General features: G+C 43.2%; 1 protein-coding gene across 1 annotated transcript in view; it reads right to left on the reverse strand.

The window, feature by feature from the left end:
* Positions 1 to 5,871: 5,871 nt before the first annotated feature.
* The window catches only part of NOLC1 (nucleolar and coiled-body phosphoprotein 1), a 52,769-nt gene continuing 31,525 nt past the window's right edge, over positions 5,872 to 27,115 (reverse strand). The window contains exons 12-15 of the mRNA XM_073596627.1: positions 19,447 to 20,025; positions 15,701 to 15,804; positions 11,089 to 11,178; positions 5,872 to 6,058 (exon numbers count right to left, since the gene is read on the reverse strand). Coding sequence (XP_073452728.1) covers positions 5,900 to 6,058; positions 11,089 to 11,178; positions 15,701 to 15,804; positions 19,447 to 20,025 — 932 coding nt within the window. The 3' untranslated portion in view covers positions 5,872 to 5,899. The remainder of the gene's footprint in view (positions 6,059 to 11,088; positions 11,179 to 15,700; positions 15,805 to 19,446; positions 20,026 to 27,115) is intronic.

Below are 27,115 nucleotides of genomic sequence, written 5' to 3' on the forward strand. Positions count from 1 at the left end.
GTTCGAGACCAAGTCCTTGGTTTTGAAGTGCCAGCGGCCCTGAGCCGCATAATGTAGGTAGTATGCCCCCCATCCCTCCAGACTGGCATCCGAAGTCACTACTTCCTGATGGGGAATGACTATCTGTTTGCATCTCCTGAGATTGTAGGGGTGTGTCCACCACTGCAGGGATAGACTGGCTTCTTCTGAGATGCAAATCGGTTGGGACATGGACCAGCCATCCCACTGGCGCAAGAAGGAGGCTTGCAGGAGTCTGGTGTTCCATTGCACCCACTGGACCATTGGAATGTTTGCTGATAGGGAACCCAGAAGGCTGAGGCATGCTCTGGCTGGTAAGAACGGAGCCGGGATAGAGTTCTTTACTTTTTGGATTAGTAGAGACATTTTTTCCAGTGGCAGCTCCACTGTATTTGCTCTAGTTCGGCCCCCAGGAAGACCATCCTTTGGGTAGGTTGGATGTTGCTTTTTTGCCAATTTATTATCCATCCCAGACTTATTAGAGTGGATACTAGGATCTCGCGATGTTGCACGAGTGACTCCCGGCTCTTTGCGAGGAGGAGGATGTCGTCTAGGTAGTGGTGTACCCTTAGACCTTTCTCTCTTAAGGAGGCTTTTGCTGGTAGTAGGACCTTTGTGAAAGTTCTGGGGGCTGTTGAGATCCCAAAAGGAAGACTTTGGAACTGAAAGTGCCCCTGACCCACCGAGAATCGCAGGAATCTCTGGAATGCTACATGGATTGGAATATGCAGGTAGGCGTCCTGGAGATCTATGGAAAGCATCCAGTCTCCCAGATTTATGGCCTGGAGGATAGACTGCAAGCTTTCCATCCTGAATGACTCCACCCGGATGGATTTGTTGAGGTTCTTGAGATCTAGAACTGGCCGAAGGTCCCCTGAGGAAAAGTGGAGAATAGAATCCCCTGCCTCTTTGTGCTGGCGGGACCTTTACTATTGCCCACTTTTGGAGAAGGTCCTGAACGTAATTCAGTAGTGACAGCCTTTTTTCTCAGAGATGGAGGAATGCGGGTTGGACAAAATTGATCCCTTGGGGGTCGATTTTTGAAGGACCATCTGTGGCCAAAACTGATGGTGGCCAGGGTCCAGGTATCCTTTATGGTCTCCGCCCAGACCAGCTTGAATCTGGAGAGTCTTGCTCCCACTACTGCTGGCCAGACAGGCGCACCTTCAAAAAGGCTTCTGGTCACTAGAAGCGGGGGTCTTGGGCTTCTAGAACTTCATAAAAGAAGACTGAGGATTCTTTCAGCTCCTTCGGTACTCCTTCCCCGGTCTGTACGCTTTCGCGTCTCAATACCTCTCCTCCGGAAGGTTTCGCTTAAAGGGAGGAGGTCTCTGTTGTTTGGGCCTTCTATCCGAGGGGATGAGCCCAGACTTGCCACCAGTCACCTTAGAGATGGCTGAGTCCAATTTTGTTCCGAAGAGATTCTCTCCGTCAAACGGGATGCGACACCAATTAGACTCGGAGGCTGGATCCGCCATCCAGGTCTTCAGGGCCGTTACCGAAGCCAGCATAGATTTTGATGCAGACCTAATGGTATCGACCGAGGCCTCTGCCACAAAGTCGCCCGCCAAGCTTAGTTCTTGCAAAGCTTTTACTATTTTTTTCCTGATCTGCACCCTCCAATACAAGCTTCTCTGTGCTTGCAGACCAGCTCGAGATGGCCCTTCCTACTGCTGCGAGTGCTATCGCAGGCCTGCCGACAGGCAAGCCCTCTTGAGGTCCGTGTCGATTTTCCTATCGAGCACGTCTCTGAATGTTACCGCGTCTTCTAACGGGAGTGTAACGTGCCTGGCTAGACGCATCAAAGATGCGTCTACTACCGGAGGGGACACCAGGGGGTTCACTTTAGGCTCCTTGAGCAGATATAGTTTAAGAAGTCTGTTATTCAGACTAGACTTTTTCTCTGTTCTTTGCCTTTCCTCCTTAATCAGGTCATCCAGTTCGTCTATAAACGGAAAGGCTTCTGGATCCTTCTTAAGATGAGGGAAATATTTCCTTTGTTTTGATTGAGCTTCCTGGGGTTCCTCCCATCCTATCGCCTCTTTGACCGATTTGACAAACGGTTCTATTAGAGAGAAGTCGAATCCGGCCGATACCTCCAGACCCTCATTATCGGACAGAGAGTCTTGCTCCCTTGACGTGCTGGCCCGGGCTGGGGAGGCAGTGGTGGAGAAATCCACATCCGTCATCAAGGCCTGCGGAGCTAAGATTCCAGCAGATTCCGGTATCCAAAATTCTTTCCTTTGTGGCCTCCTCTAGACATTTTTGACAGGCCAGGTTATCCGGAAGAGCCGCCGCACCACAGATCCAGCAGGCGTTCCCGGAGGGACCGGAGTGGCACGCGGGAGATCGGGGTCTGCGTGAAGGCGACCTTCTATGGCGGGATTTACAGTGTCTAGAATATGATCTAGAGCGGCTCCTTCTACGGCTCCCTCTCGAGCTGCTTCTCCTGTGGTAGGAACGGCTCCGTCTGTGTCTGTAGCGACTTCTTCTATGCGAGGTCTCTCTGTCTTGAAGCAGACGTTCCTGAGGACCTGATAGGGCTGACCAATTAAGGTAGCATTAGTAGTGCTCTCTTTTTCAATCTTCACTACTTACCCTTGTCTTCCCCCCTTACCTATTAGGCTGGCGGTGATCTACTGGGGCAGCGGTCTCCATAGTGGAGGAGTGGATAGGAAACCTGCAGAGATAGTGGGATTGAGATATGCAGAGGAAGTAGAAGGGTTTCAGGGTGACAGCTGAACAAAAAGGACAAGACACCTACCTTTTGTAGAGCGTTTTCAGAGGAAAAGAACTGTCTCAGGTCAGTCATCCAGCAGCAGCAATGCAAAACTGACACTGGGGCTTTTTAAAACTGCCGCTATTAGCGCTGAGCGCTCGCGCGACACTTGGCGCCATCATGGAAACTGGCAAAAGGCAGAGGAGCGCCCAGAACGACGCACTGCGCATGCGCGAGAACGCCAAGGACGCTTGGCGCCCACGGAGGATGGTATGCAGGACAACAGAGCCCAGCAGGTAGAGAGGAAAGGAGGGGGAGACCGCTGCACACAACTAAGCCTGTTTAAGGCTTATTATCTGAGGCCAAAACTGAGGATTCCGTGGCCATTCCTCCAGCAAGCCTGTTTAAGGCTTTATATGGGCTGCTGCACATCAAGCCTGTTTAAGGCTTATACCGTGGTCAGGCAGACAAAATTAGAAAGAGGGTGCCCCTGAGATCACTAGAGTGGGGCTCCTTCCATTTAGCTCGTTTAGAGGCTGTACAAGGACTTCCACCCAGGAGAGGCTAGAACCTGGCTGAGGCGAAGCGGTAAGGGGGTGCTGATCCGTGCGGTCCTGACAGGTGAGGAAAAATAAGAATACTGGGGCGGGTGCCTATTCATTAATTTATAGCTATGTGGTCCTATCAGGTTGTGGAGGCGGAGTCACAACCCAACGTGTATGCTGCCATGATGCGACAGGAAATATCTTTATACACCTTTTCATTCCTTACTGATCCATCAAGCTCACTGAATAACGCTATCACCTATTATAGTTAGGAAAGTAGATAGTTCCTGAGATGACCAAACCCTGCTATTTGCAGGCATCCTTCTCCTTTAATTCTCCTTTATATGGAGTTTGTTTGGCGCTTTCCTTTGACATCAGCATAGCACAGCAGAGGGTTTTCTGTCAGCCAATCAGTGGAATGTATCGTGTGACGCCAGTAGCTCCGCCCTAACCGAACCGTTCCATTTTCTATGGCCCCACATCTGAAGCAGGACCTTGAATAGAGCAGTACGGTTCAGTTGTATGGGCCGCTTTCATAATGGAAACACCCAAAATAGCATACCGTACCGCTCCGCTCAGTGGAAATGAGGAAATAGAGACCTTCAGCAGGAGGGCGGAAGGTTGTCCATTACTCCCAACTTTTGAACTTCAGCATGAGGGACACTTGGCAAAGGAAGTAATCTGTGCCGTCACAAAATGTGGGTGTGGTCAAAATCATAATAGTGGGAGTGGCTTAAGGAGTGTGGTTAAACAAAACCTGGGCTTCCTGGTACCTATGTGGGGGTCAGCAGAGCAGGACCCATGTGTCAGTATGGCAGAGAAGGGTCACAAGGGCAGAGGACAGGGGGGTCAATAGGGCAGGATACAGCAGGGTGGAGGACAGAGGACAGGAGTCAGTAGGGCAGGGTACAGTGGTAAGCAGGATGGAGGACAGGTGTCAGTAGGGCGAGGGTAGAAGTTTCAGCAGGATGGAATACAGGGGGCCAATAAGGCAGGGTACAGGGGGTCAAGTCCCCCCCCCCCATTCCTCTTGTATCAAAGTCTTCATGGCAAATGGGAGGGAGGAAGCATCCCCTCTAGCTGGAGAAGTTGCAGCAAATTGGTGTAATTTAATGCCTTGTCATCCACCTGAGATTAGGCTCCGATCGGTTGCATTTTAACACCAAGTTTGAAAAGTTTACACTGCAAAATTAATACATTCCAAACATAGTAACAGTCAAACATACAGACCCTGTCTTATCTGTCTACAACACTGGACTCTCTATAGCGGCCACAGTGGGCATAACCCTCAAAGGGGTCTTCTGGAGGGATGGGCCACTGCCCTGGACCTGTTTGGTACCCTGCAGCTGACTACATGTATTGCATAAAGTGCCAAGGTGAGGGATCCAGTACCTGAAGCAAAGTTACAGGCCACCCTCAGGGTTTTACCAAGGTTGCTCTGATCCAGATACATTGCTTTTATTGTTGTAGTAGAAGACAATGAAGAATTCAAAAGGCAAAATAAACTAGTTAGGCTAAAATGAATTTCTCTGTAAGAGAGAAGAGGTTTACCATCTTAGAAATCTAGCAAATAACTAAGACTTCACAGAGTAAGGTAGGGCTAAAGGGGAGGTGCCCAGGCAGCTTGTCCTCAAAAGCTTTGACAGGCACCTGACAGCACAAACCAATAACCCAGAGTCTAGGAATACAAAGCCAGGGTCCTGCACAATTTAAAAAAAAAAAAAAAAAAAAAAAAAAAAAAAAAAAATTCTTTCACAGTTGTTTGGAGGTATCAAAATTCAGCCCATCTCAAACAAGCACCTTTGTGTCCATTGTTTATAAGAATGCTAACCAATCTTTGGTCTATTTGACTAAAACAACAAATTGCAATACCGTTCAAAGTACATCCAACTCACACATAGATATGAAAGTCATAGAGGTGTACAGGCTGGCAGATATGGGTGCAGCAGTTTTACTAGAAGAAATAAAGCACACCTGCAATGAAGAAATAGAGGTCAACACTTTGACTTTACTGATGCTCAAGCAAGAGGGCAAGTCAGAACACTGATCTGCTGCATATACTTACTCTGGGTCAAAGACTAAGCACCATATCCACCGAATATAGATCAGCAATAAGTATCTTCAAAAAAAAAAAAAAAAAAAAAAAAAGAGAGGTCTACAATGGCAGCTTCCATACTGCCTCTGAACAAATCATCTTTTTATATTAAAGTAGTATCAAAGGACATTTGTTATCTATACTGACTGTGTTTAAGCTGTCTTAACAGGTCCACTTTAAAGATGGTTATCCTCTAAATTTTTTTTCAATTTGGAATCTAAACATCAGGACGAAATGTTTAAAAATCAAGTTGTAAAAACAAAACAAGGCAATTTAATCTTAATTTCTGCAAAAATAAGAACAAAGCATCTTCCTAAAACGTATTTTTTTTCTTGAATGACATAAAAAAAAGTTCTGCTTTTTTGAAATATACACAGAAAATGATCATTCGGTCATCAACAACTCCTGGGCAGATAAACTTCCATGCTGACGAAGTTAAGTACTGCACAAAAAGTTCTAAAGTACAGGCATCTGGAAAGAAGTTCATGTTTGAAAAAAAAAAAAAAAAAAAAAAAAGAAAGTTCATTCACTGTCAAACTTTATGGAGTTCACAGTTGTAGAAATGGCACCACCGCAATAACTGCCCCGCTTTTTCTTTGTCTTTTCATGACGGAAAGATTTTCCTTTAGTGAATTTTAAAACATTATTGGCTCTCTCGCCCCAGTCTCCTTGTGATCCTTTCTGGAATAGAAAGAAAAATATAAAAATTAGTGCAAAAAAAAAAAAAAAACATTGCAAGATAACATTTACTTGAAACTTAAAAAAGGTCATTAAGGGTTGTAGGGTTGACACAAACATTGACCTCTAAAAAGCAAAATGTTTGGCCTTTTCAATACATGTACACTTATACACATTTGTGGACACCTGACCATCACACACATATAAGCTTATTGGGCATCATTTCCAAAACCATGGGCATTGATAAAGAGTTGCTCCATCTTTGCAGCTTTAACTGCTTCCCCTATATTAGGAAGGATTTCCACAAGATTTTGGCCTATGACTGGGGTAATTTGTGCCCAGTCAAAAGAGCATTTGAGGTCAAGTACTGATGTCGGACAAAAAGATCTGGCTCACAATCAACATTCCAATTCTTTCGGAAAAAAAAAATGGGTCCATTGCGGTTGAAGTCAGGGCTCTTTGCAAGCCATTTGAGTTCTTCTGCACCAAACTCATTAAACTGTCTTTGTGGACCTGACCAGTTCATCCTGGGACAAAAAAAAAGACCTCCTCTCCAAACTGTTGCAACAAGGGTTGAAGGCCACAGTAGTCTAAAATGTCTTTGTATGATGTATACAGCCTTAACTGGAAAAAACTGAACCATGTGGCGTACATGCAAAAGATCACTTTGATGTAAATTTTAAGAGGTCATGGTTTTAAAAACGTATGTATAATCTATATTTCTACAAAAACATGGGAACATCCTTGTATATTACCCATGTACAATATATAATTCTACAAAAATATGGGACCATCCACATATACTTATTTTTGGTTCCTGCTTGCTCTTCCAATACAAACTTAAGTAGGCCGACCAAAAAAAAAAAAAAAAAAAAAAAATAATAATATGATTTCTGTGTAGCTGATCTCTTATCAATAGCTCTTAAGCAGAACACAGAGGGCCAGCATTGGACAACTGATAGCCTCTAGAGGGGCTAATCTATGAATTTGTACACTTACAAAACCACTCCAAAAACTAGGAAGAACAAGCATGAAAATGGAAATTAGGATTTACTTTAAAGTGTTACTAAATCCAGGAGCCCGCATTCACTCTATCTGGTCTCCCACAGTACATGGAAATGCAATTGCTTTCAGTAGATATAAATGGCTAAATAACTTCTCATCAGCGGTATATAACAGTCTTGTGACCATCAGTGTCCAGCTGAGCACTGGTTAAAGCTTGTAGGAGTTTTCATTCTCCTCCGATTGTCCTACGAGGCTGCATGACCCCTGATCCTCTGTCTGGACAGTGCTAATTGGCCCTGTGCTGATCACAAGCGCCCTCCCAAGAGAGGAAAAAAAAAAAAAAAAATCTAGAGATGGAGATGGATTTGAGACTGTGGAAGGGGAGGATCAGAGGAGACAGGATCAAACAGCCTTTACACAATGTGGAGGATTAACCCCATAGGTGCCACAGTAAGTAACAAGCATGTTTTACTGCATAAACAGACTGATTTTACTATTATGGGTTTAGTAACACTTTAAAAAAAAGGTAAATACTAAAATGCTTACTGAAAAAAAAAAAAAAAAAAAAAAACACCACACTTAATAGTTATTATGCCAGATATATTAACTATGGGTATACAAAAAAAGGGTTATCACCCTTCTTTATAAGTTCATGATTTGCTCCATATAGTTAGCTCAGGGCAAAGATTTATTTATTTATTTCAGGTACTTATATAGCACCGTCAATTTACACAGCGCTTTACATATACATTGTACATTCACATCAGTCCCTACCCTCAAGGAGCTTACACTCTAAGGTTCCCAACTCACATTCATACATATTAGGGACAATTTAGACAGGATCCAATTAACCTACCAGCATGTCTTTGGAGTGTGGGAGGAAACCGGAGTACTCGGAGGAAACCCACGCAGGCACAGGGAGAACATGCAAACTCCAGGCAGGTAGTGTCATGGTCGGGATTCAAACCAGCGACCCTTCTTACTGCTAGGTGAAATTGCTAACCACTACACCACTGTGCCGCCCTGGTGTTCAACTTCAGACCATTAAAAAATTAAAAATTAAAATTAAAAATTGCAATTTTCTCTGTGCACAGGTTCACACTGACAGCGGGATTGAAATCGTATGAGTTCAGCTGAACACACGGATTCGGACGGTACCATTGATTTGACATGTTAAATTGCATCAATGTGAACCTAGACTTAAGATGTGCTGCATCCAGGTCATAAAGAACCAAAGTCTCAATCAGTGTGGTTACCTGACTGCTTAACAGAACTCTGCCCATCTCCTACCCATCTATCTCTCCATTGTGAATTGATCTCTTTCCTATCAAAACAATGCTTTGCCTGTAAGATGTAATTCTGGGGCTCTGCTTATGTCAATAGGAATGGCCCTATCAGCAGTTGCTCCCGGAAGAATTTTGAAAGACTGGTGACATCACATGAGTAATAAAGACCTCATTCACAGAGCTTATTTTTCTTTTTATGCTTGTAAAAGCACTGATGTTAGCCTATGTGGCCACACACACAGGCATTTACAGGCGTATGTGAAGAGGCGAGTTTACAGGCAAAAAAAGAAAGAACCAAAGGCGCATTCTGAGAGGAGCTTTTGAGCAGAAAAATGCACGTACATGTCTAAAACACTTGTTTAAATGCATTTCAAAGACCAGAATAAAATTGAAAATTTTATTGCCAGTAGAATGCATTTAAGCTCAAACACTATATGCACATATTGTAGCATAAGAGGCTTTTTTTTCCTGCCAAATTCTGGCAAAAAATGCTGCCTATTTTCATAAGCCTGGGTGCACGACGTTCAAAAGAGGTTTTTTGCTACAGGAAGATAAAAAATGACTAAGCATGCTCTAGAAATGATTTTAAAAATGCAACATTAACGCTGTGCGTTTACCTGCATTTTGGTACAGTCAGTTTAGCTGTGATTAGAGGAAATATAATATAAAAAATATATATAGGCGGAAATATAATATAAAAAAATATATATAGGAAATATAATATAAGATCCGACTAGACACTAACCATAGCTAAAAGGTAAATGCGTCTAAGCCCCCGTTCACATTGGTGCGATTTGACAGGTCAAATCACATGTTCAAATCTGAGCCTATTGCCGGCAAAAGGAGCATTCCAATTGGAGCTGCACCCCACCGATTTCCTAAAGTAGTTACTGCACTACTTTTGGTGACTTCTGGGGAGATTTCAATAGACATTTGTGCATTAACCCGCACAGCTGTCTTTCAAGTTGCCCCCAAAGCCAGACTGAAATGTGGCTTTGAAACCATACGAGCTCAGATGAACTCACACAAATTTCAAAGTCGTGTTCAGTGTGAACAAGGGCTACATCTGCTTTAAAGCAGGAAAAATGTGATTTGGTAGGCAAAGTTGTTTATACAGGCATACCCCACTTTTAAGTACACAATGGGACCAGAGCATGTATGTAAAACGAAAATGTACTTAAAGTGAAGCAATACCCTTTTTCACTTCGGGGGTGTCATGGGCTGTAGAGGGGGTGTCAGGGGCTGTAGTGGGGGGGTCAGGGAGTGTGGTTCCAAGTAGCAGGGAATCTGAACTATCCATGCACGGATTACTCAGCTGCAGCTTTAGCGTGAAAGCCACTTTACATACACTCACAGGTATGTCCTTACTCGCGAGTGTATGTAAAGTGAGTGTACTTAAAGCGGGGTATGCCTGTACTTCTGAGTGACTTCTGCAAGTAAATGCAGGAGTTTTGCAAACTAAATGCAGGAATACCAGTGTGAATAAAGCCCAAGAACACAAAATGCAAATTCCCCTCATTGGAGAAAATTTCCCACAGTCAACTGTAGGTTTAATTTTTGTTTTTTTCTTAAGTGGAAATGAGGTGTTTTTTCAACCTATGCAACTGAAAAGCAGGGAAGTAGAGCCAGGAATCGTTGCACATGGGTCTTGCCACCAGTCATGGAAGTTAAGTTAAGTCAGTTAGGTAATACAGCTTGAGAACAAAGATAAAGGCTGACCACACAATGGTGTAGTGGATAAAACAAAATTTATTGGGTAAGCACATTCCATGTGAAACATTAACTGTCCTCTGTCCTGCAGTTTGAAGCTGTGATATTTGTATAGTTTATGCTTTGAAGACTGCAATAAATATCGTCTTATCCAATGCACCATGCTCAGCCTTTCATCTTTGCGCTATGATTACGACGACCACAGATCAGACCGCCACCCGTTGGTGTGTGGAGGGGTTATTAGTCCGTGTGCTCACCTGGAAGGGCGACTTCTTTTATAGGTAATACAGCTTGTCACGTTTTCCAGTAACTGAAAGTCCAATTTCAGGTTGAAATACGTTTTGTTTTTCATTTGCAAGGCCTAGTTTACACCTATGCAGTTTGCTTTTGATCAGTTTCTGCAGTTCTTTTTACAGTGTGTTGCATTTTTGCAAAAAAATGTTTTAATGCGATTTGCGTTGTTTATGCATTTTTTGTTAAAGGGGAGATGTTTGTTAGGCACGCTTAAAAATGCAAAACGCATCAAAAACGCACTACGTGTTTCTGCAGCGTGTCCATTGAAGCAAACACACTGTTACGTTTAAAAAAAGTCCCAGACCCTTGCAAAAACACAGCAGCTGGAAAAAAAAAAAAAAAAAAAGTGCAGATTTGAATGTTTCTCATAGGAAAACAATGTTAAATGGATTGTAGTTCGTGTCTGCAAAACGCACTAAAAAAAAAAAAAACACGTGTGAGCCAGGCCTAAATGCCTCCGCTATTTAGGGCCTGCTACCCACTGGTGTGATGTCCGACATCGGATGCGATTCACACAGCACTGCAAATCATGTGATCTCTGTGCAATGCGATTTCAGACAGATTGCATGGCTGAATCCCGCATCGCTGCAGTGTGAACTGAGCCTTACAGACCCAACAGTCTGCTGGGATGAATGTTCAAATATAAGAACGCAGCAAATGAAATACTATACGGATGAGCAGAACTATTTTGTGCCACAAAGCACCTTCCTTGTAAATGCTACACACACTGTACTTTACCTTTGCTTCAAATGAATTATTACAAACTCGAGGGTCAACTTCAACTTCCTCTTCAACTACTCTTCGGAATGGAACATTTTTCTGACCATCCTATACCGTATCAAAAACAAAAATTCAAATATAAACAGGAAATAGATAGCAGTCATTTTCAAGGTTACTTTTTAAATTCCAGAAATAACAAATTGCACAAAAGTATTTAGAAACACTAAGAAATTGTTCAAGTGACATTTTAAGCAGAATGCAGTCTCATTGTGGTAGTGTATAGTAACAATTAATCTAGACACAGAGTCACGTAGACACATTCCAGAAAGATTGCACAAAGCAGCATGAGAAGGGCTATGCAGTCCTTTTCCACAAAGCTTACCAGCCGCAGGACAATTGTGAATGACCCATGTAACGTCTCCTAACCATCATAAAGTTTTCACATAGGGAATGGCAAGAAGCCTGCATGTTTTTACTTTTACTTTACACAGAGTAATGGCGAAGATTCTGCATTCGATAAGACAGGAAGGGATTGAAAAAGTTGACGACCATTATTGTGCATCCATCACAGAAAAACAAAACTGAAGCTATTCAGAGATCCTGCTGTGCAACTAATGTGCAGGCAAAAAGTCAGAATCGCACCTTCTTTAAGGAGTTTTCTGAGTCTGGTGTTGTCATGATTGATTTCCTTTAGTCTCCACCTGAAATGGTGCACTAACTTTTCTTCATTAAAAAAAGATCAATGTTACTGTTAATAGGTGTCATCTCTTGGGGCTTAAAGCAGAACTAAATAAGTTATCTCTAATGGGGACTTATCTATGCCTAACTCACTGTTACTGTACAAATCTTATGCTGGCCATACACTATACGAAAAATCGGCCGAACGCATTTTTGAAAAACGAATATTCGGCCGTAAGCGCAAATGATAGTGCCATTATGTAATGGCCGATAAATCGTTCAGAGGACATAAATGAATTCGTTTTTTTACATGTACCTAGTGCAGACAGTTCGGACGGGAAACACATTAACCTTTCAATTTATTGTTTGTTCAGCAGAAAATTTCCAAACTTGTCCGTCATTTTTTCAGCTCAAAAACATCACGATTATTGTTGTGCCCATTAACTGGCCAAAAAACAAACTGTCTAAATGACTGAATTTGGCCGATTTCTCGTATAGTGTATGGCCAGCATTAGTCTCATTCATCCCAGATACTACATACAAAGCTCATCTTCCAGCGCTGTCAGAGTTCCAGCTCTCATATAGTAAAAGGATCCTGCCATTCACCCTCTCCACACTTACCCATTCATAAAAAGCCATGTATTCTTTTCACAGAAACAAGGCACTGTTTGAACAGACAAGTGGAGAGGAGAGGCAGGTAAACCACAGGATCTCCCCTTGTTCGTTGACAGAGTGCTTGGTATTCTGTGAAAAGAATACAAGGCTTTATGTGAACAAGCAAGGGGAGAGGACATGGCGAGTGAATGACAGATGTCACTGCCTTTACTGTATGAGTGTCAAACTAATGCCGCGTACACACGGTTGGACTTTTCAGCTACAAAAGTCTGACAAATTTTCAATGGACTTTCAGACTTTCTAACGACCGGACTTGCCTACACACGATCACACAAAAGTCCGACGGATTCGTATGTGATGACACACACCGGACTAAAATAAGGAAGTTGATAGCCAGTAGCCAATAGCTGCCCTAGCGTCGGTTTTTGTCCATCGGACTAGCATACAGACGAGCGGATTTCTGGGTCCGGCGGAGTTACGACAAAGATTTGAAGCATGTTCCAAATCTAAGGTCCGCTGAAAGTCTGGGGAAGCCCACACACGATCGGATTGCCCGTTGGACTTTTGTAGCCGAAAAGTCCGACCGTGTGTACGCGGCATAAGTCGCAGCACTGGAAAAAAAAAAAAAAAAAAAAGTGTAGTAACCGGGATGGATGAAATTAAGATTTGTTCAGTAAAAAGCAGCAAGCTGAGCACAGGACCGTTGTCATAACAGGCAACCTGTTTGATTTGTGGCTAGTCCAAAAAAAAAAAAAAAAAAAATTCCCTGGCGTTTCACTTTAATGTCATACGTATTGGTTTTAGCCACTCTACGGGTTCCATAAGGTTTCTGCATTTTCTTTAAATTCTGCTCTTTACGCGTTAACCAGATTTAAAATGTATGTAAAACTTAAGTATATGCATTTCAGTACAAACAAATGAAAGGACATTATCGGAAGCTTTTTCAGAGCCATCAGGCAGTTCACACAGTCCTTTGTTTTTTCTTCACTCGAAAGGAAAGATTTTAGGAAATATGTGGCAACTACATACATGGATAAAACATAGTAAAAAGTCCCCCCAAAAAATAAAATAAATAATAATCCACACATAGGTAGCATAATTCAAACTCTTATGCCCTGTACACGATCGGATTTTCCGTCAACAAATGTTGGATGTGAGCTTGTTGGCGGAAAGTCCGACCGTGTGTATGCTCCATCGAACATTTGTTTTTGGACTTTCCGCCAACAGATGTTGGCTAGCAGGTTCTCAAATTTTCCGCCAACAAATTTTTGTTGTCGGACTTTCCGATCGTGTGCAAGTCCGCACAAAAGTCCACGCATGCTCAGAAGCAGAAGCGACCGGTCTTGTAAACTAGCGCTCGTAAAGGAGAACATTTGTGACGTGGCAAATTAGGAAATCTCCAAATGTAGCACACAATTCTTTCTTCTTTAATGGGATAATAATGAAGCTGCTTTGCTGGTGATACTGATGGAGTTATTGCAAACAAATTTTCAAAGGCTTTTTTTTCAAGCGATAACAAGAATAATAATAATAATAATAATAATAATAATAATAATAATAATAATAATAATAATAAAACAAAAAAAACGCAAAGAGAAAAGCACGAATCAACACTCACCAAACTTCTACTAACACGAAATTAGCAGAAGGAGCCCAAAGGGTGGCGCTAAAGAGCTGAAAAACCACGTAGTACGTCACTATGTTCATAATTGTTAGCCAACATTTGTGTGAATTCAAGACAAGTTGGAGCCAACAACCTTCAAACAAAATTCCACGGTTTTGTTGTTGGAAAGTCCGACCGTGTGTACGGGGCATTAGGGGTATATTTTTGCAAAACAAATATTAGGCTATTGACTTTGCAGGACATGATTTTATTTGATTTAAAAATAAAAAATACCTCTTATAGCCACTAGTTATTATAGAAAGTTCGCCATCTAGTGCCCAATTGCGATATTTACACACTTAAAAATCAATGAAAAACCATTATGTCCAGCACACAAAATAGCCCAATGTGTTTTTTTGCCCAGTCACACAGAGCAAAATATACATGAATTGTCACTGGGCAAATTAAAGCTTTTTTTTTTTTTTTTTTTTTTTTTTTAAAATACATCCCTGCTTAGATCAAAAGGGCTCGTGAAAAGTGGCCACTGGCTCACTTCTGCACTTCTTAAGCTCTGGGGGACCAGTAACAAGAATGCACTTTGATCTTCAAGGATCTCTACGCGAAACAACGATCACATTTCTTATCAAATCTTAGGATATGAAAATGAAAATTCATAAATCTCATAATGTTGCAAAACTTACCAGTTCTTAGATGTAGTGGCTGCTTTGGCTTTTTTTTTTTTTTTTTTTTTTTTTTTTAAATTAAGGCCTTTGGTTCCTTTATTTTCACCTAGTAATTCTGCCAGTAATACTTCCTGTCCTATGGTGACAACTCACTTTACTGTATCCATGGAGTAGCAGTATTGTCACCCCAGGACAGGACAAAAAAACAAAAACAAAAAAAAAAAACAAAAAAACAAAAAACTACTCTCGCTCTTATGCATAACATAGCAGGAGGTGCTCTATAGCAGTGGTCTCCAAACTGCGGCCCTTTCCTTGCCTTTATCTGGCCCTTGGGCCCCATTCCTCCCACTGACACCAACAATGCGGCATCATTCTCATCACGGTGGGGTGCCGTTCCTCCCACTGACGCCAACCATGGGGCGCCGTTTCTCCCACTGACCCCAACAAAGGGGCACCATTCCTCTCACTGACACCAATGATGGGACATTATTTTGCCTACCGACACCAATGATGGGACACTATTCTGCCTACCTACAATGATGGGGTGCTTTTCTACTCCCACTGGCCGCAGTCTGGCCAGTCTGAATGATAGTAAACTGGCCCTTTGTTTAGAAAGTTTGGAGACCCCCTTCTCTGTACAAATAAGTTACATGGAAAAAAAAAAAAAAAAAAAAAAAACACAACCTTTGCCATTGTAAAGATATAGGGAGCTACAAGGTAATGTGATGTGCTGATGGCCATCCATACTTTTTAAATCTGCTGCACCCCCAAAACTGTAAAAAATGTGCTTCGTTTTAATTGTGTATATTTATCCAAGCTTATGCTTTTATAGTTACAACTAGCAGAACACCATTCATTCCAGTCACATTTAAGTGCCCATGACTGCATCAAAAACACAATGAAGACTATGTACACAATTGTAGGTTTTATTCAACGTCTACAGCAACATGGTAAAAATAAAACCTTTAATATAAAGGCATATACATTCATCTCCCACAGTCCACACTCATGATGGTAGTCACTCTTCTGTTGATTGCCCTCATTTTCTCACCTTCTTGTTAGCCTTGGGGAACGTGTTTGGAGTTTTCACTTGAATTTTTTTATTCTCTGGTGTCAGCCCCTGATCACCTTCCCTTTTCCTTTTTCCAGAATTACCTGAAAACATGTGAAGTATTGTTATAGGATTGCCACAAACCACACAATGCTACTAATCTTTTAGGCTTTTTTTGTAGCTGGAAACCATTTAAAAAAGTAGAACTAAAAAGGCAAAACTTTTTTTTTCAATTTAGAAGTTTATAACCGCCTTTTTGTTTGTCCATCCATGTTCTATTTGGGAGATTTCCCTTTACTTCTTGCCCCATAGTCAAAAGGTCAGGTGGGAGGGAATCACCTCAAAATGAGGAAATCCCTAGGTGTCACCACTGGAAGATTTCCCCTTTATTACTGTTCTGGGGATCACCCAAAACTTGGGGTTCTTTCACTTTTGATGACAGTAAATATGACAAATCGAGAAGGCGAATTTCCCCAATGGGGGCAGACAGCAAAAACTGGATGGGGTTCTAATCTCTCTCCACTGGATCCAAAACTTAAAAAAACAAAAAAACAAACAGTTTATCTTTGAAGTTAACCTATCACAAACCTGGGCTAGTCATACAGAGCAGATGACTTTAACTGCAAAAACAGAGGTTACCTTCAGTAAAACCTGCATGTTAAAGTAAGTAGATCTAAGGCAGCAGCTAGTTTAACTATTGAACATATTTAAAAAGGAAAGCTTTTGTGCCTGAAGTTTTAACTTTTCCTGGAAGAAAATGGCTATTTATGCAAAAAATCTTGCTGCTCGCACATCTGGTCATTTTCAGTGTGGCAACAGGTAGTTACTTACACCTGGACAGCGTGGTGCTCACATAGTGACATATGAGCACCACATGGTCCAGACATACTAAGGAGTGCCCGGCAAGCATGACATGTCAGCAAGGTGCGTCCATGTTGGCCTAGGTTTACAAGCAGTAGTTTGGATGACTCCTTGAGTCAACAAGAGGATCTGGCACTGGATTAAAGAATGAGTCTGTGGTAGACAGCACCAGAGAGATTATTCAGCAGAAGCAATAAAAGCCAAGTACGTCAGTTCGCGCAGGAGGGCCAACCTGCCGCAGTATATCTGCGTAAGCAGGTCGGCAAGTGATTAATCACATTTTTTATGTCAAGGGGTTTTTCAAACGCAATGTAAAAAAAAAAAAAAAAAAAAAAACCACACACTTTACTGAATTTTTATTGCACAAAATAATATCCAATTGTTTTGGTAAAATATAAACGTCGTTATGCTCTGTAAATAGATACCAGACATGTCACACTTTATAACTGCGCACGCCAGTGAAACAGCTACAAACTACATAAATTATATTATCCATAGGCAATGCTTTAAAAGCCTTTACAAATCACCACTTTAGATTTACACAGGTGGTCTAGTACTAGAATTATTGCTCTCAGTCGAATGTTCACGGTGATACCTCACGTGTGGTGCAATCGCTTTTTACATACTGATGTGAGACCGACGCATGCGTTTGCCTTTTTTTTTTTTTTTTTTAAAACCACTTTTATTCTTAGAAGGAATATAAACATCCCTTATGATAGCAATAGGTCCTCTTTATGGAGACATCTGGGGTCTATTAGTCCCCCTCCCATCGAATGTAAAAGCAATCCAGCAGCCATTTTGATGCAGCTGCAGGCATCATCCCTGTATAACCAAAGTTAACGTGGGTATATTGAACTCAACCTACTAAAAAAGTATATATATATATATATATATATATATATATATATATATATATATATATATATATATATATATATACACATACACACATACACACACACACACACACACACACACACACTGCGGCTTTGAAGTGGTTTACCTGGATTATGGCTGAAGTTATCAGCCATAACCTCAGTATTTATTTTTAGTCGGCTCTCTCATAACAGATTTGAGCAGTCGATTAGCCGCTGGATCGCTTTTAGTAGGAGGGAAAGGGAAGTGATCGCGGAAAGTGTTTTTTTTTAAAGGGACATTGTAAAAAAAAAAAATTCTCTCCACGCTCGTGTGCCGAAGCAAACGCTTATATAAATTACGTAAACCATGTGAGGCATCGCCGCAAACGTTATAGCGAGAGCTATAATTCTAGAACTAGACCTCCTCTGTCCTAGTTTGACACCAGTCCACAAGCGTGCAGATTTTTAAAGCGTAACATTTCTAGGTATCCATTTACTGGGTGTAACATCTTTTATAATCTTACAAAAAAAAAAAAAAATCGGGTTAGTGTGTTTTTGCATTAGGATTCATTAACCAATTCCATACCAGGCCTATTCTGGCACTTCTCTCCTACATGTAAAAATCATCATTTTTTTTGCTAGAAATTTACTCAGAACCCCCAAACATTATATATGTTTTTTTTAGCAGACACCCTGGGGAATAAAATGGCATTCATTGCAACTTTTTATCTCAGACGGTATTTGCGCAATAATTTTTCAAACGCCTTTTTTTTTGGAAAAAAAAACGGTTTCATGAATTAAAAAGATAACAAAAAAACAGTATAGTTAGCCCAATTTTTTTGTATAATGTAAAAGATGATGTTACGCCGAGTAGATACCTAACATGTCACGCTTTAAAACTGCGCACACTCATGGAATGGCGCCAAACTGTGTTACTTAAAAATCTCCATAGGCAACGCTTTAAAAGTTTTTACAGGTTACCAGTTTAGAGTTACAGAGGAGGTCTAGAATTGTTGCACGCACTCCAACACACGTGGCAATACCTCACATGTGTGGTTTGAACTGCGTTTACATATGTTGGCGGGACTTGCGTGTGCGTTCGCTTCTGAGCGCAAGCTACCGGGGACAGGAGAGTTTTATTATTTTCTTAATTTACTTTTTTTTTTAGTTTTACACTTTTTTTTTTACATTTTTATTTTTTTGATCACTTTTATTCCTATTACAAGGAATGTAAACATCCCTTGTAATAGGAATCTATGTGACAGGTCCTCTTTATGGAGAGATATGGGGTCAATAAGGCCCCACATCTCTCCTCCAAACTGGAAAGCATGAGATCGGTGAAAAAAAAAAAAAAAAAAAAAATTCACCGATCTCATGCTGACAGCCGCAATCGCGGCTTTGTTGACATCCAGGAACCCGAGCTTGATTTCATAACATCGCGCCCGGGCCTCCGACAGTCAGAGATGACTGATAACCATCTGGTCACCAGTCATCCGGCGCCGGGCAATTCTTTCTCCGGGCCCCCGATGGCATGGGAGAGCCTGGAGAAGCACCGGATGGCGGCGGGAGGTTGGGGATGTCCCCTCCCGTCGCCTATAAGAACGATCAAGAGACGGAACTGCCGCTATGATCGTTCTTATGGTGCACAGAATCGGCGGCTGGAAATAATGATATCTGAATGATGCCTGTAGCTACAGGCATCATTCAGATATCACCGCACAAAGTCAAGGACGTCATTTGACTATGTGCGGTAGAGAAGTGGTTAAGGTGTATTTTTTTCCAAAACTGCTGCGCAAATACGGTGTGACATTAAAAAAATTTCCAACGATCGCTATTTTATTCTGTACGGTCTCCCCCCCAAAAAAAAAAAAAAAAAAATATATAATCTCCATCTATAAAATGTTTGGAGGTTCCAAGTACATTTCTAGCAAAAAAAAAAAAAAAAGTTTACTTGTAAACAAAAAGTGCCAGAAAAAGGCTTGGTCCTCAAGTGGTAAAGACTATAATAGAAATAAGAAACTGACATACCATTCACTTTAACTTCTTCCTCACTGGACGAGCTTTCCTCTGAACTCTCTTCACCCTTCTTGGCTGAAGATTTTGGTGTGGACTTTGCACTCTTGGGAGTGGTGGCGGGTTTAGCTGCTGATGGGGACTTTGAGGTAGCAGATTTCTTAGATTTATCTTCTTCTGAGCTGCTCTCTTCAGAGCTACTTTCTTTTTTCTTTGGGACGGACTTGGCTCCATTTTTCACAGCTGCTTGTTTAGGTTTCTCCTCTTCATCGCTGGAGCTGTCTGATGAAGAGCTACTACTGGCTTTTGTTTTATTCACAGGAATCGGTTTCTTGGCAGATGGTACAGCTGCAGGTGACGTAACCGTTTTAGTGTTTTTTTCCTCTTCGCTGCTTGAGCTGTCAGAATCGGAGCTGCTGCTCTGTTTAGCTACCTTGTTTTTTACTGCTCCTATAGACTTGGGGGTTAAAGCTTTAGTTGGTGTCTTTTTAGCAGCCTCCATCTGCTTAGCCGGTGCTGGTTTTGCTGCAGCAGCTTGTTTTGGAGCGGGCTTACTGGCAGCCTTCTTAGTGGAATCTTCCTCGCTGTCAGAGTCTGGGGTAACAAAAGTCATAATGAGAAAACAGATAGGTAACAAATGGGACTCATGCACACTGGACGTTATTATAGCCGTCCGTTTTTGGCTTCAGGCATTTTTTTCTGCAGCCAGTAAACTCCCCAGCACGTTATCCTATGTGTCCATGCACACAGGCTGTAATCCGCGTTTTTTTGGCAGGGGTGTTTTCTGGCTGAAAGAACCCCCCATAACTAGTGGGTTTTAAGGGGATTTTTTCAGCTGTAAAAACGCTCTAATGCTGAAAAAAGCTTAAAAACGCTGAAAAACACAGCTATTCTGCATTTATCTGCTTTTTAAGCCATAAGCTTTCGTGGGAGTATATATTTTTTTTTTTTTGCAAACTCTAAAACCCCTACAAAACTCGTTCTACAGCGAACACTGACGTTTTTATAACGTCCAGTATGCATTAGGCCTAAAGGCAAGCAATACGTGTGGGATGGGAAAATAAAGTGAACCTGTGCTATGCTCATGCGGGTGAGAACGTCAAAGCAATTTTGGAAGGTACAAAAAATAAAATATATGTCATCAGTACTATATTTTTAAGATTATGTAAATACTAATGCCTGCTTCGCTCATCTACTCACTACTGAATGACATGCAACGCTATCCCATCCTTCTACAGTCTCAAAACCACCACTTATGCCTCTGCTGCTCCAGTTCTTATTGACTCATGCATGCCTCCTTGATTCTCCTTCCTTCACTCAATCCTCCCTGGCTGAAGCACTATCACCCAGCCTGCATATTAACAGCTGCAGCCAAGGACTAACATGTTATTGATCAAACACCAAACACCATTCATTGTCAACCACTTGCGGACCACACATTTACTTCAGCAGGGTGGCCGCTCTGTTCCAGATCGCGTACCTAGAATGTGATCTGACACGTCCGGGTCTGGAGCGCGCGCACCTTGCCGGCAACCTGCTCCCGCTGTGACCACTCCATGTCTGCTGGCACCCACCGATTACACAGGACATAGGCAGAACGACAATCTACCCATGTAAACAAGGCAGATCGTCATTCTGTCAGAAAGGGAAGGTATTGATCCTGTTTCTGCAAAGCAGGAACACAGATCTTTGCCTTCTACTAGTCTAAGCACCTCCCCCACAGTGAGTTAGCACAACCTAGGCACACAGTTAACCCTTTAATCACCCCTGTTAACCCTTTCCCTGCCAGTGTCATTAGTACAGTGACAGCATATTATTAGCACTGATCAAAGTAATACAATCACTAGTCCCCCCCCAAAGAAATGTTTGCGTCATACTTACCTGTAAAATGCCTTTTTCCTACATCATGGGACACAGAGTCAGGCTAATATTCATTACCTGCTGGGTTATACTCCATCAGTAGGTGAATGGACACTGGTAGACCAAAAGGTCTTCAGACAGGAAGTGATCCCCCATATAAACCCTCCCATACAGGAAGTACTTTAGTTTTGTAGCAAGATCTAAATCCGCAAAAAATTAGAGGGAAGGGATCTCTGTATCCCATGATGTACTCAAAAGGATTTTACAAGTATGAACTAAAAATCCTATTTTCTTCTTTTTCATACTTAATGGGACACAGTCAGGCTAAAATTCATTACCTGCTGGGACCTCACAGAGCAATAGCCTTGAGGGGAGGGAGACACCCTGCCAAACAATAGCCATCATAACTTATATGGCAGCCCGCAGTACACTGCGGTTGAAAGCCGAATCCTCTGCTGCTTGAGCATCCACTTGATAACATTTTGTTAACGTATGCACTGAAGACCAGGTAGCAGCCTTACAAATCTGAGCCACAGATACCTGATGGCGAAAAGCTAAGGAGGTTCCTACACCCCTGGTAGAATGAGCTCTCACCCTAAAGGGAGGAGCTTTTTTTTCAGACCGTAGGCCTGAACGACCAATTGACGGACCTAATTGGCAATGGAAGCTGCCTGCCCCTTCTTGGATCCTTTTGGTAAAACAAAAAAAAAAAAAAACAAAAAAAAAAAGTCTGATCCTTAGATCTCCGCAGATCTTGACAGATAAACCTTGACTGGGAGAAAAAAAAAGAAGGCAAAATAATGTCCTGATTTAAATGAAAGGCAGACACAACCTTTGGCAAAAAAGATGGAACAGGTCATAACACAACTCTTGAAGGATCAAGTGCAGTTCCCTGCATGAAAGGGCCGCCAACTCCGACACCCTTCTAACCGAGGTAATAGCCATCAGGAAGGCTAGCTTGCATGACAGCAAGTCTAATGGAATTTCCATAATAGGTTCAAATGGTTGTTTCTGTAACACAGACAGCACCAAGTTCAAGTCCCAAGGACACATAGGTGACATAATGGGGGGAAGCAAGCGAGTTACCCCCTGCATAAAGGTTTGGATCAGTGAATGGGAGGCTAAAGGCCTTTGGAAGAATACTGATAGGGCCGAAACGACCTCTGATTGTACTCAAAGCCAAATTTGATTTCCACAGCTGACTGCCATTGATGCCATTTTCTGGCTTCACACCCAGCAATATAAGTCTTCCAGACCTTATGATAAATCTTCCTAGTGACAGATTTTCTAGCATTCAATAAAGTAGACACCACTGGTCCCGAGATGCCACGGTCCTTTAACACCCTGGCTTCAATAGTCATGCTGTCAAATTTAGAGACTGGAAATTGGGGTGGAATATAAAACCTTGAGACAGTAGATCGGGGCAACGTGGAAGCGTCCATGGCCTATCCTCAGTCTGACAATCTACGGGAACCAGGGCCTTCTGGGCCAGGCTGGTGCCACCAGAATGACTGGAACCCCCCCTCTCCGAATCCTGCGCAACAAATGTGGAAGGAGAGGGATCGGAGCATAAACCAGGGATTACTGGGTCCATGAAACTATCAGAGCATCTGCTCCAATTGCCAGAGGATCTCTTGGTCGAGGCACAAACTGCTGTAGCTTGTTGTTGAACCTGGATGCCATTAGGTCGACCTCTGGCCATCCCAAACGTTGGCAAATTTCCTGGAACACCTCTGGGTGTAGGGACCATTCTCCTGGGCAGATCTGCTGGCGGCTGAGCTAATCTGCCTTCCAGTTCTCTACTCCAGGGATATGGACTGCCAATATCATTGGCACAAGTCCCTCTGCCCAGGCTAGTATGTAGTTCACATCCTTCAGAGCTGAACGACTCCTGGTACCGCCTTGGTGGTTTATATAGGCCACTGTCGTGGCATTGTCAGACTGAACCCTGGTGGGGCAGTCCCAAAGCTCCACCGTCCAGGACCGCAGGGCCAGACGTACTGTCCATAATTCTAGGACGTTGATGGGCAGGGTCTGCTCTGTCCCTGACCATTTCCCCTGAGCGGTGAGCAAGTCTAGGGTCGCTCCCCAGCCTGAGAGACTGGCATCTGTAGTCAGTACTCTCCAAGTTACTGGGAGAAAGGATTTTCCCTTTCGCAGGTTCTGATCCTGCAACCACCAGTTTAGGCTTAAGCATGTCTGAGGAGATGAGCACATTGGATAATCCAGCTCTTTTCTTCCTCTGTTCCAAGTCAAAAAGAGGTCTTGTTGTAAAGGCCCGGAATGGAACTGGGCATAGGGCACTGCCTCTGAAGAGGATACCAGCCTCCCTAGAAGACTCATACAGAGCCGAATGGAGGGTTGTCTGGTGCCTCTTATCTGACACAGCTGATCCTTCAGGGCACAGATCCTTACGGGTGGGAAGAATACTCTTGCTTGGACCATGTTTAGAATCAGACCTAAATAGCTTAGACTTTGAGCTGGTCTCAAGGCTGACTTTTCAGTATTTATGATCCAACCTAAGGTTTTCAAATACCTCACTGTGTATATCATGCTCTGTTCTAGAGCCTGTACTGAGTGATCTTTGAGCAGGATGTCGTCCAGATACCTGAGCACCAGGATCCCTTGGGCGCTTAAAAGACCCAGTACTGGTGCTAGGACCTTTGTGAACACCCGGGGAGCTGTAGCAAGCCCGAAGTGTAGAGCCACAAACTGAAAATGACGTTCCTCTACTGCAAAATGTAGGAACCTCTAATTAGGCACAAAGATAGGTACGTCTAAGTACACGCCCTTTATATCGATGAAGGCTAAAAAGTCTCCCCTCTGGAGTGAGGTTACTACTGAGCGGACAGACTCCATTCGAAAAGACTGTATCAATAGATACCTGTTCAGGGACCTTAGGTCCAAAATGGGCCTTGTGTCCCCGTTTGGTTTCTGAAGGTAAACAGGTTTGAGTAAAACCCTTGTGCCCCTTTCGAATACAGGAACCTCTACAATCACTCCTTGATGTACTAGATGATGTAGTGCCTGAAGCAAGAAGGTTTTTTTTTTGAGGATCCGAGGGAACGCTGGATCGTTGAAACTACTGAGGGGGAACCCACGTAACTTCAGCTTGTAACCGCGAGATATAATTGAGGTGAACCACTCGTCCTGAATTGTTGTTTTCCAAATGTCTGCAATGTGCAGCAGCCTTCCCCCACCCAATGGAGTGGGGGTGTCCCCTCAAAAGGATGGCTTGGTGCTGGGTTTAGAAGAATTTTGGACCCAGTGCCTTTTCTGGCCCTGGCGTCCTGTTGGCGGCAAAACCGCCCTGACGCTGAGACATTTGAGGAAGCAGTCCCTGGGTTTTTAAAACAAGGGACGTTTGCCGCTTTTCTTCACAGGAAGTAGAGAACTCTTCCCTCCAGAAATCTTTTAGATATATTTGTCCAAATGATCATCGAATAAACTTTCCCCATGAAACAGGAAACCTGCCAATAACTTTACAAGGAAGCTCGGCTGACCAGTTCTTAAGCCATAAAAGTCTGAAGTTTGTACACACAAGAGAAACATGCTGTATTGAATCCTTGAAAGCATCAACAGCAAAACACAGCGCTCGAGGATTATCGGTCTTACTTTCAGGCAGATCATTCTCCTGGTTAGGCCTATCCAGCCGTTTGACCTGATCCTTTACGGACTGGCAAATACCAATTGCTGCAACAGCTGGCTGAATAGCTGAACTGGCCAAAGAAAAAGGAAGCCTTTAATAATAACTCCAATTTCTTGTCAACAGGGTCTTTCAATCTACCAGACAAGTTAAGTTCTTGTTTAAAGGAAGAGACTGCTGCATCTACGGCTGGCATGCTCCATTTTTTAACAAACTTTTCATCCATGGGATATAAAAGGGAAAACCTTGTAGGAGGCAAAAAAGTCCTGTCAGGATGTTTCCAATCAGCATACACTGCCTGTCCCAACAGGGGGTGTAGTGGGAAAGTCTGTGCAACCTAAATAGGTGGCACTGACTGATGGGCACTGATAGATAGCACTGATAGGCGGCACTTATAGATGGGCCCCTACAGATATATGGCACTGATAGATGGCACTGATAGCACTTATAGGCAGCACTTATGGGCACCGATTGGCAGCACTTGTAGGCGGCACTTATGGGCAGGCACTAATGGGCACTGAAATGCAGCACTGATTGGCAATTGCATAATAAATTACATGAATGATGGCATACAATGGCATATAGCATTGCAAAATCCTTCCTTGCTTCTCATCAGTCATATCATTTAACATCTAGTAAGTATGCTGCAATTCCCATATTGGTACACCTTGCACTTGGCTGCAGTAAGCCAGCAGCGGACATCTTGTTACACCCAGCCTGAACTATATGGGCTGGGTGTAACAAGATGTCCGCTGCTGGCTTACTGCAGCCGAGTGCAGGGTGTACCAAGATGGGCATCGCGATGTTTACCCTCCGGAGAAACGGAATGTCACTTCCTATACCGAATGTGACGGCTCCGAAATATGCAGCGGCGCCCTGCATCCCTGCCCCGGCAAGCTTACCCTCGTGTTCCACTGCTACCAGACCAATCTCCTCTCCGCCCGCCGACTTCCAGTTCCAGGTATCAGATCTGGCATCGGGGGCATTTGTGCGAGTACAAGTACTCGCACAAATGCTCGGTATCGGTCCCGATACCGATACTAGTATCGGGACAACCCTAGGAACTACTGATGACATAGGTGTGCCCTTCCCTATGGTGTTAGTCCCACTCTTTTTGTAAGACGTTCAATGCCGCAAACAAAGAGTACTTGGGTGTAGTTAATACACCTCAGAAGGGAGACCCTTTAATAGGGCTCACTAAGCCCCTATGCAACAATTCTGCTAAGCAACTTTAGCCTGCCAAGCAACACCTGGTGACTTACGTGACCCGGGTAAGGAAAAATGAACCACTGCAAGTGTCTGTTCAGAGCCTGCTCTGTGTCCCAGAGCTGCCTTTCTTGAAGCACCACATGCTTGGCCTGTACAGCTTAAATAAGCTGGGTGTGCGCCGGAACATTCTATGCATGTGCGCATGCATGTACATGGTGCTGGCGAGCGGGCGTGATTGTATTAGTGTACAACGCAAATCTACGTTCGCCCAGATAAAGGCCACGATGCATGTGCGGCGAAGCCGTGTGCACCATGGCCGCCAAACTCTTTAGCCCAGTGGCGCTCTTGCAAGCGCACGTGTGCCATGGGGAACAAAGACGAAATGGCGCACCGCTGTGCGCCACCATACAGGTAAAAAAAAAACAAAAACAGCCAGACAAGCAAAAAGGTACACTTTGCAAACACCCACAGCTAGCCCAGAACTCCCCTGTATGGTCACCGCACACAGGTGTTCAGCCTTTAGCTGCTTGACTGATTGTTACTATCACTGGGATACCCCACAATAATAAAATAAAGGGGTTTCACTTACCCGTCTAGGCGCAGGGCCACTTCGAATCTAAGGGCCCAATCTTCACCCTTCACAGCGGGTTCCTGTCACTTGGACCTTCAAGGGCTGGGTACCTTTCATGTTTAGGGTCCACTCCCTTGGACCTGTACAGCACCCTGCAGGAAATGCCTTAGCGCTGTAGTGTTCAGGATTTCCACTCCGCAGGGTCCAGCGCCCGGAGGCCACGTTACAGGCAAAACCTTGCAGGATCTCGAGTCTTCTTTGCAAGGCTGTCTCAAATGGATCCGATTGGTCAATCCCTTGATTCATTTTTAGAACAGTCTGAGACTAGAGACCTGGAGCTCAGAGAGCTCAAACAAACCGTGCCATCCACCTTGCAGAAACTGATAAAAAGCTAAAGT

This window comes from Aquarana catesbeiana, linkage group LG08 (genome assembly GCF_042186555.1).
Source record: "Aquarana catesbeiana isolate 2022-GZ linkage group LG08, ASM4218655v1, whole genome shotgun sequence".
NCBI lineage: Eukaryota > Metazoa > Chordata > Amphibia > Anura > Ranidae > Aquarana > Aquarana catesbeiana.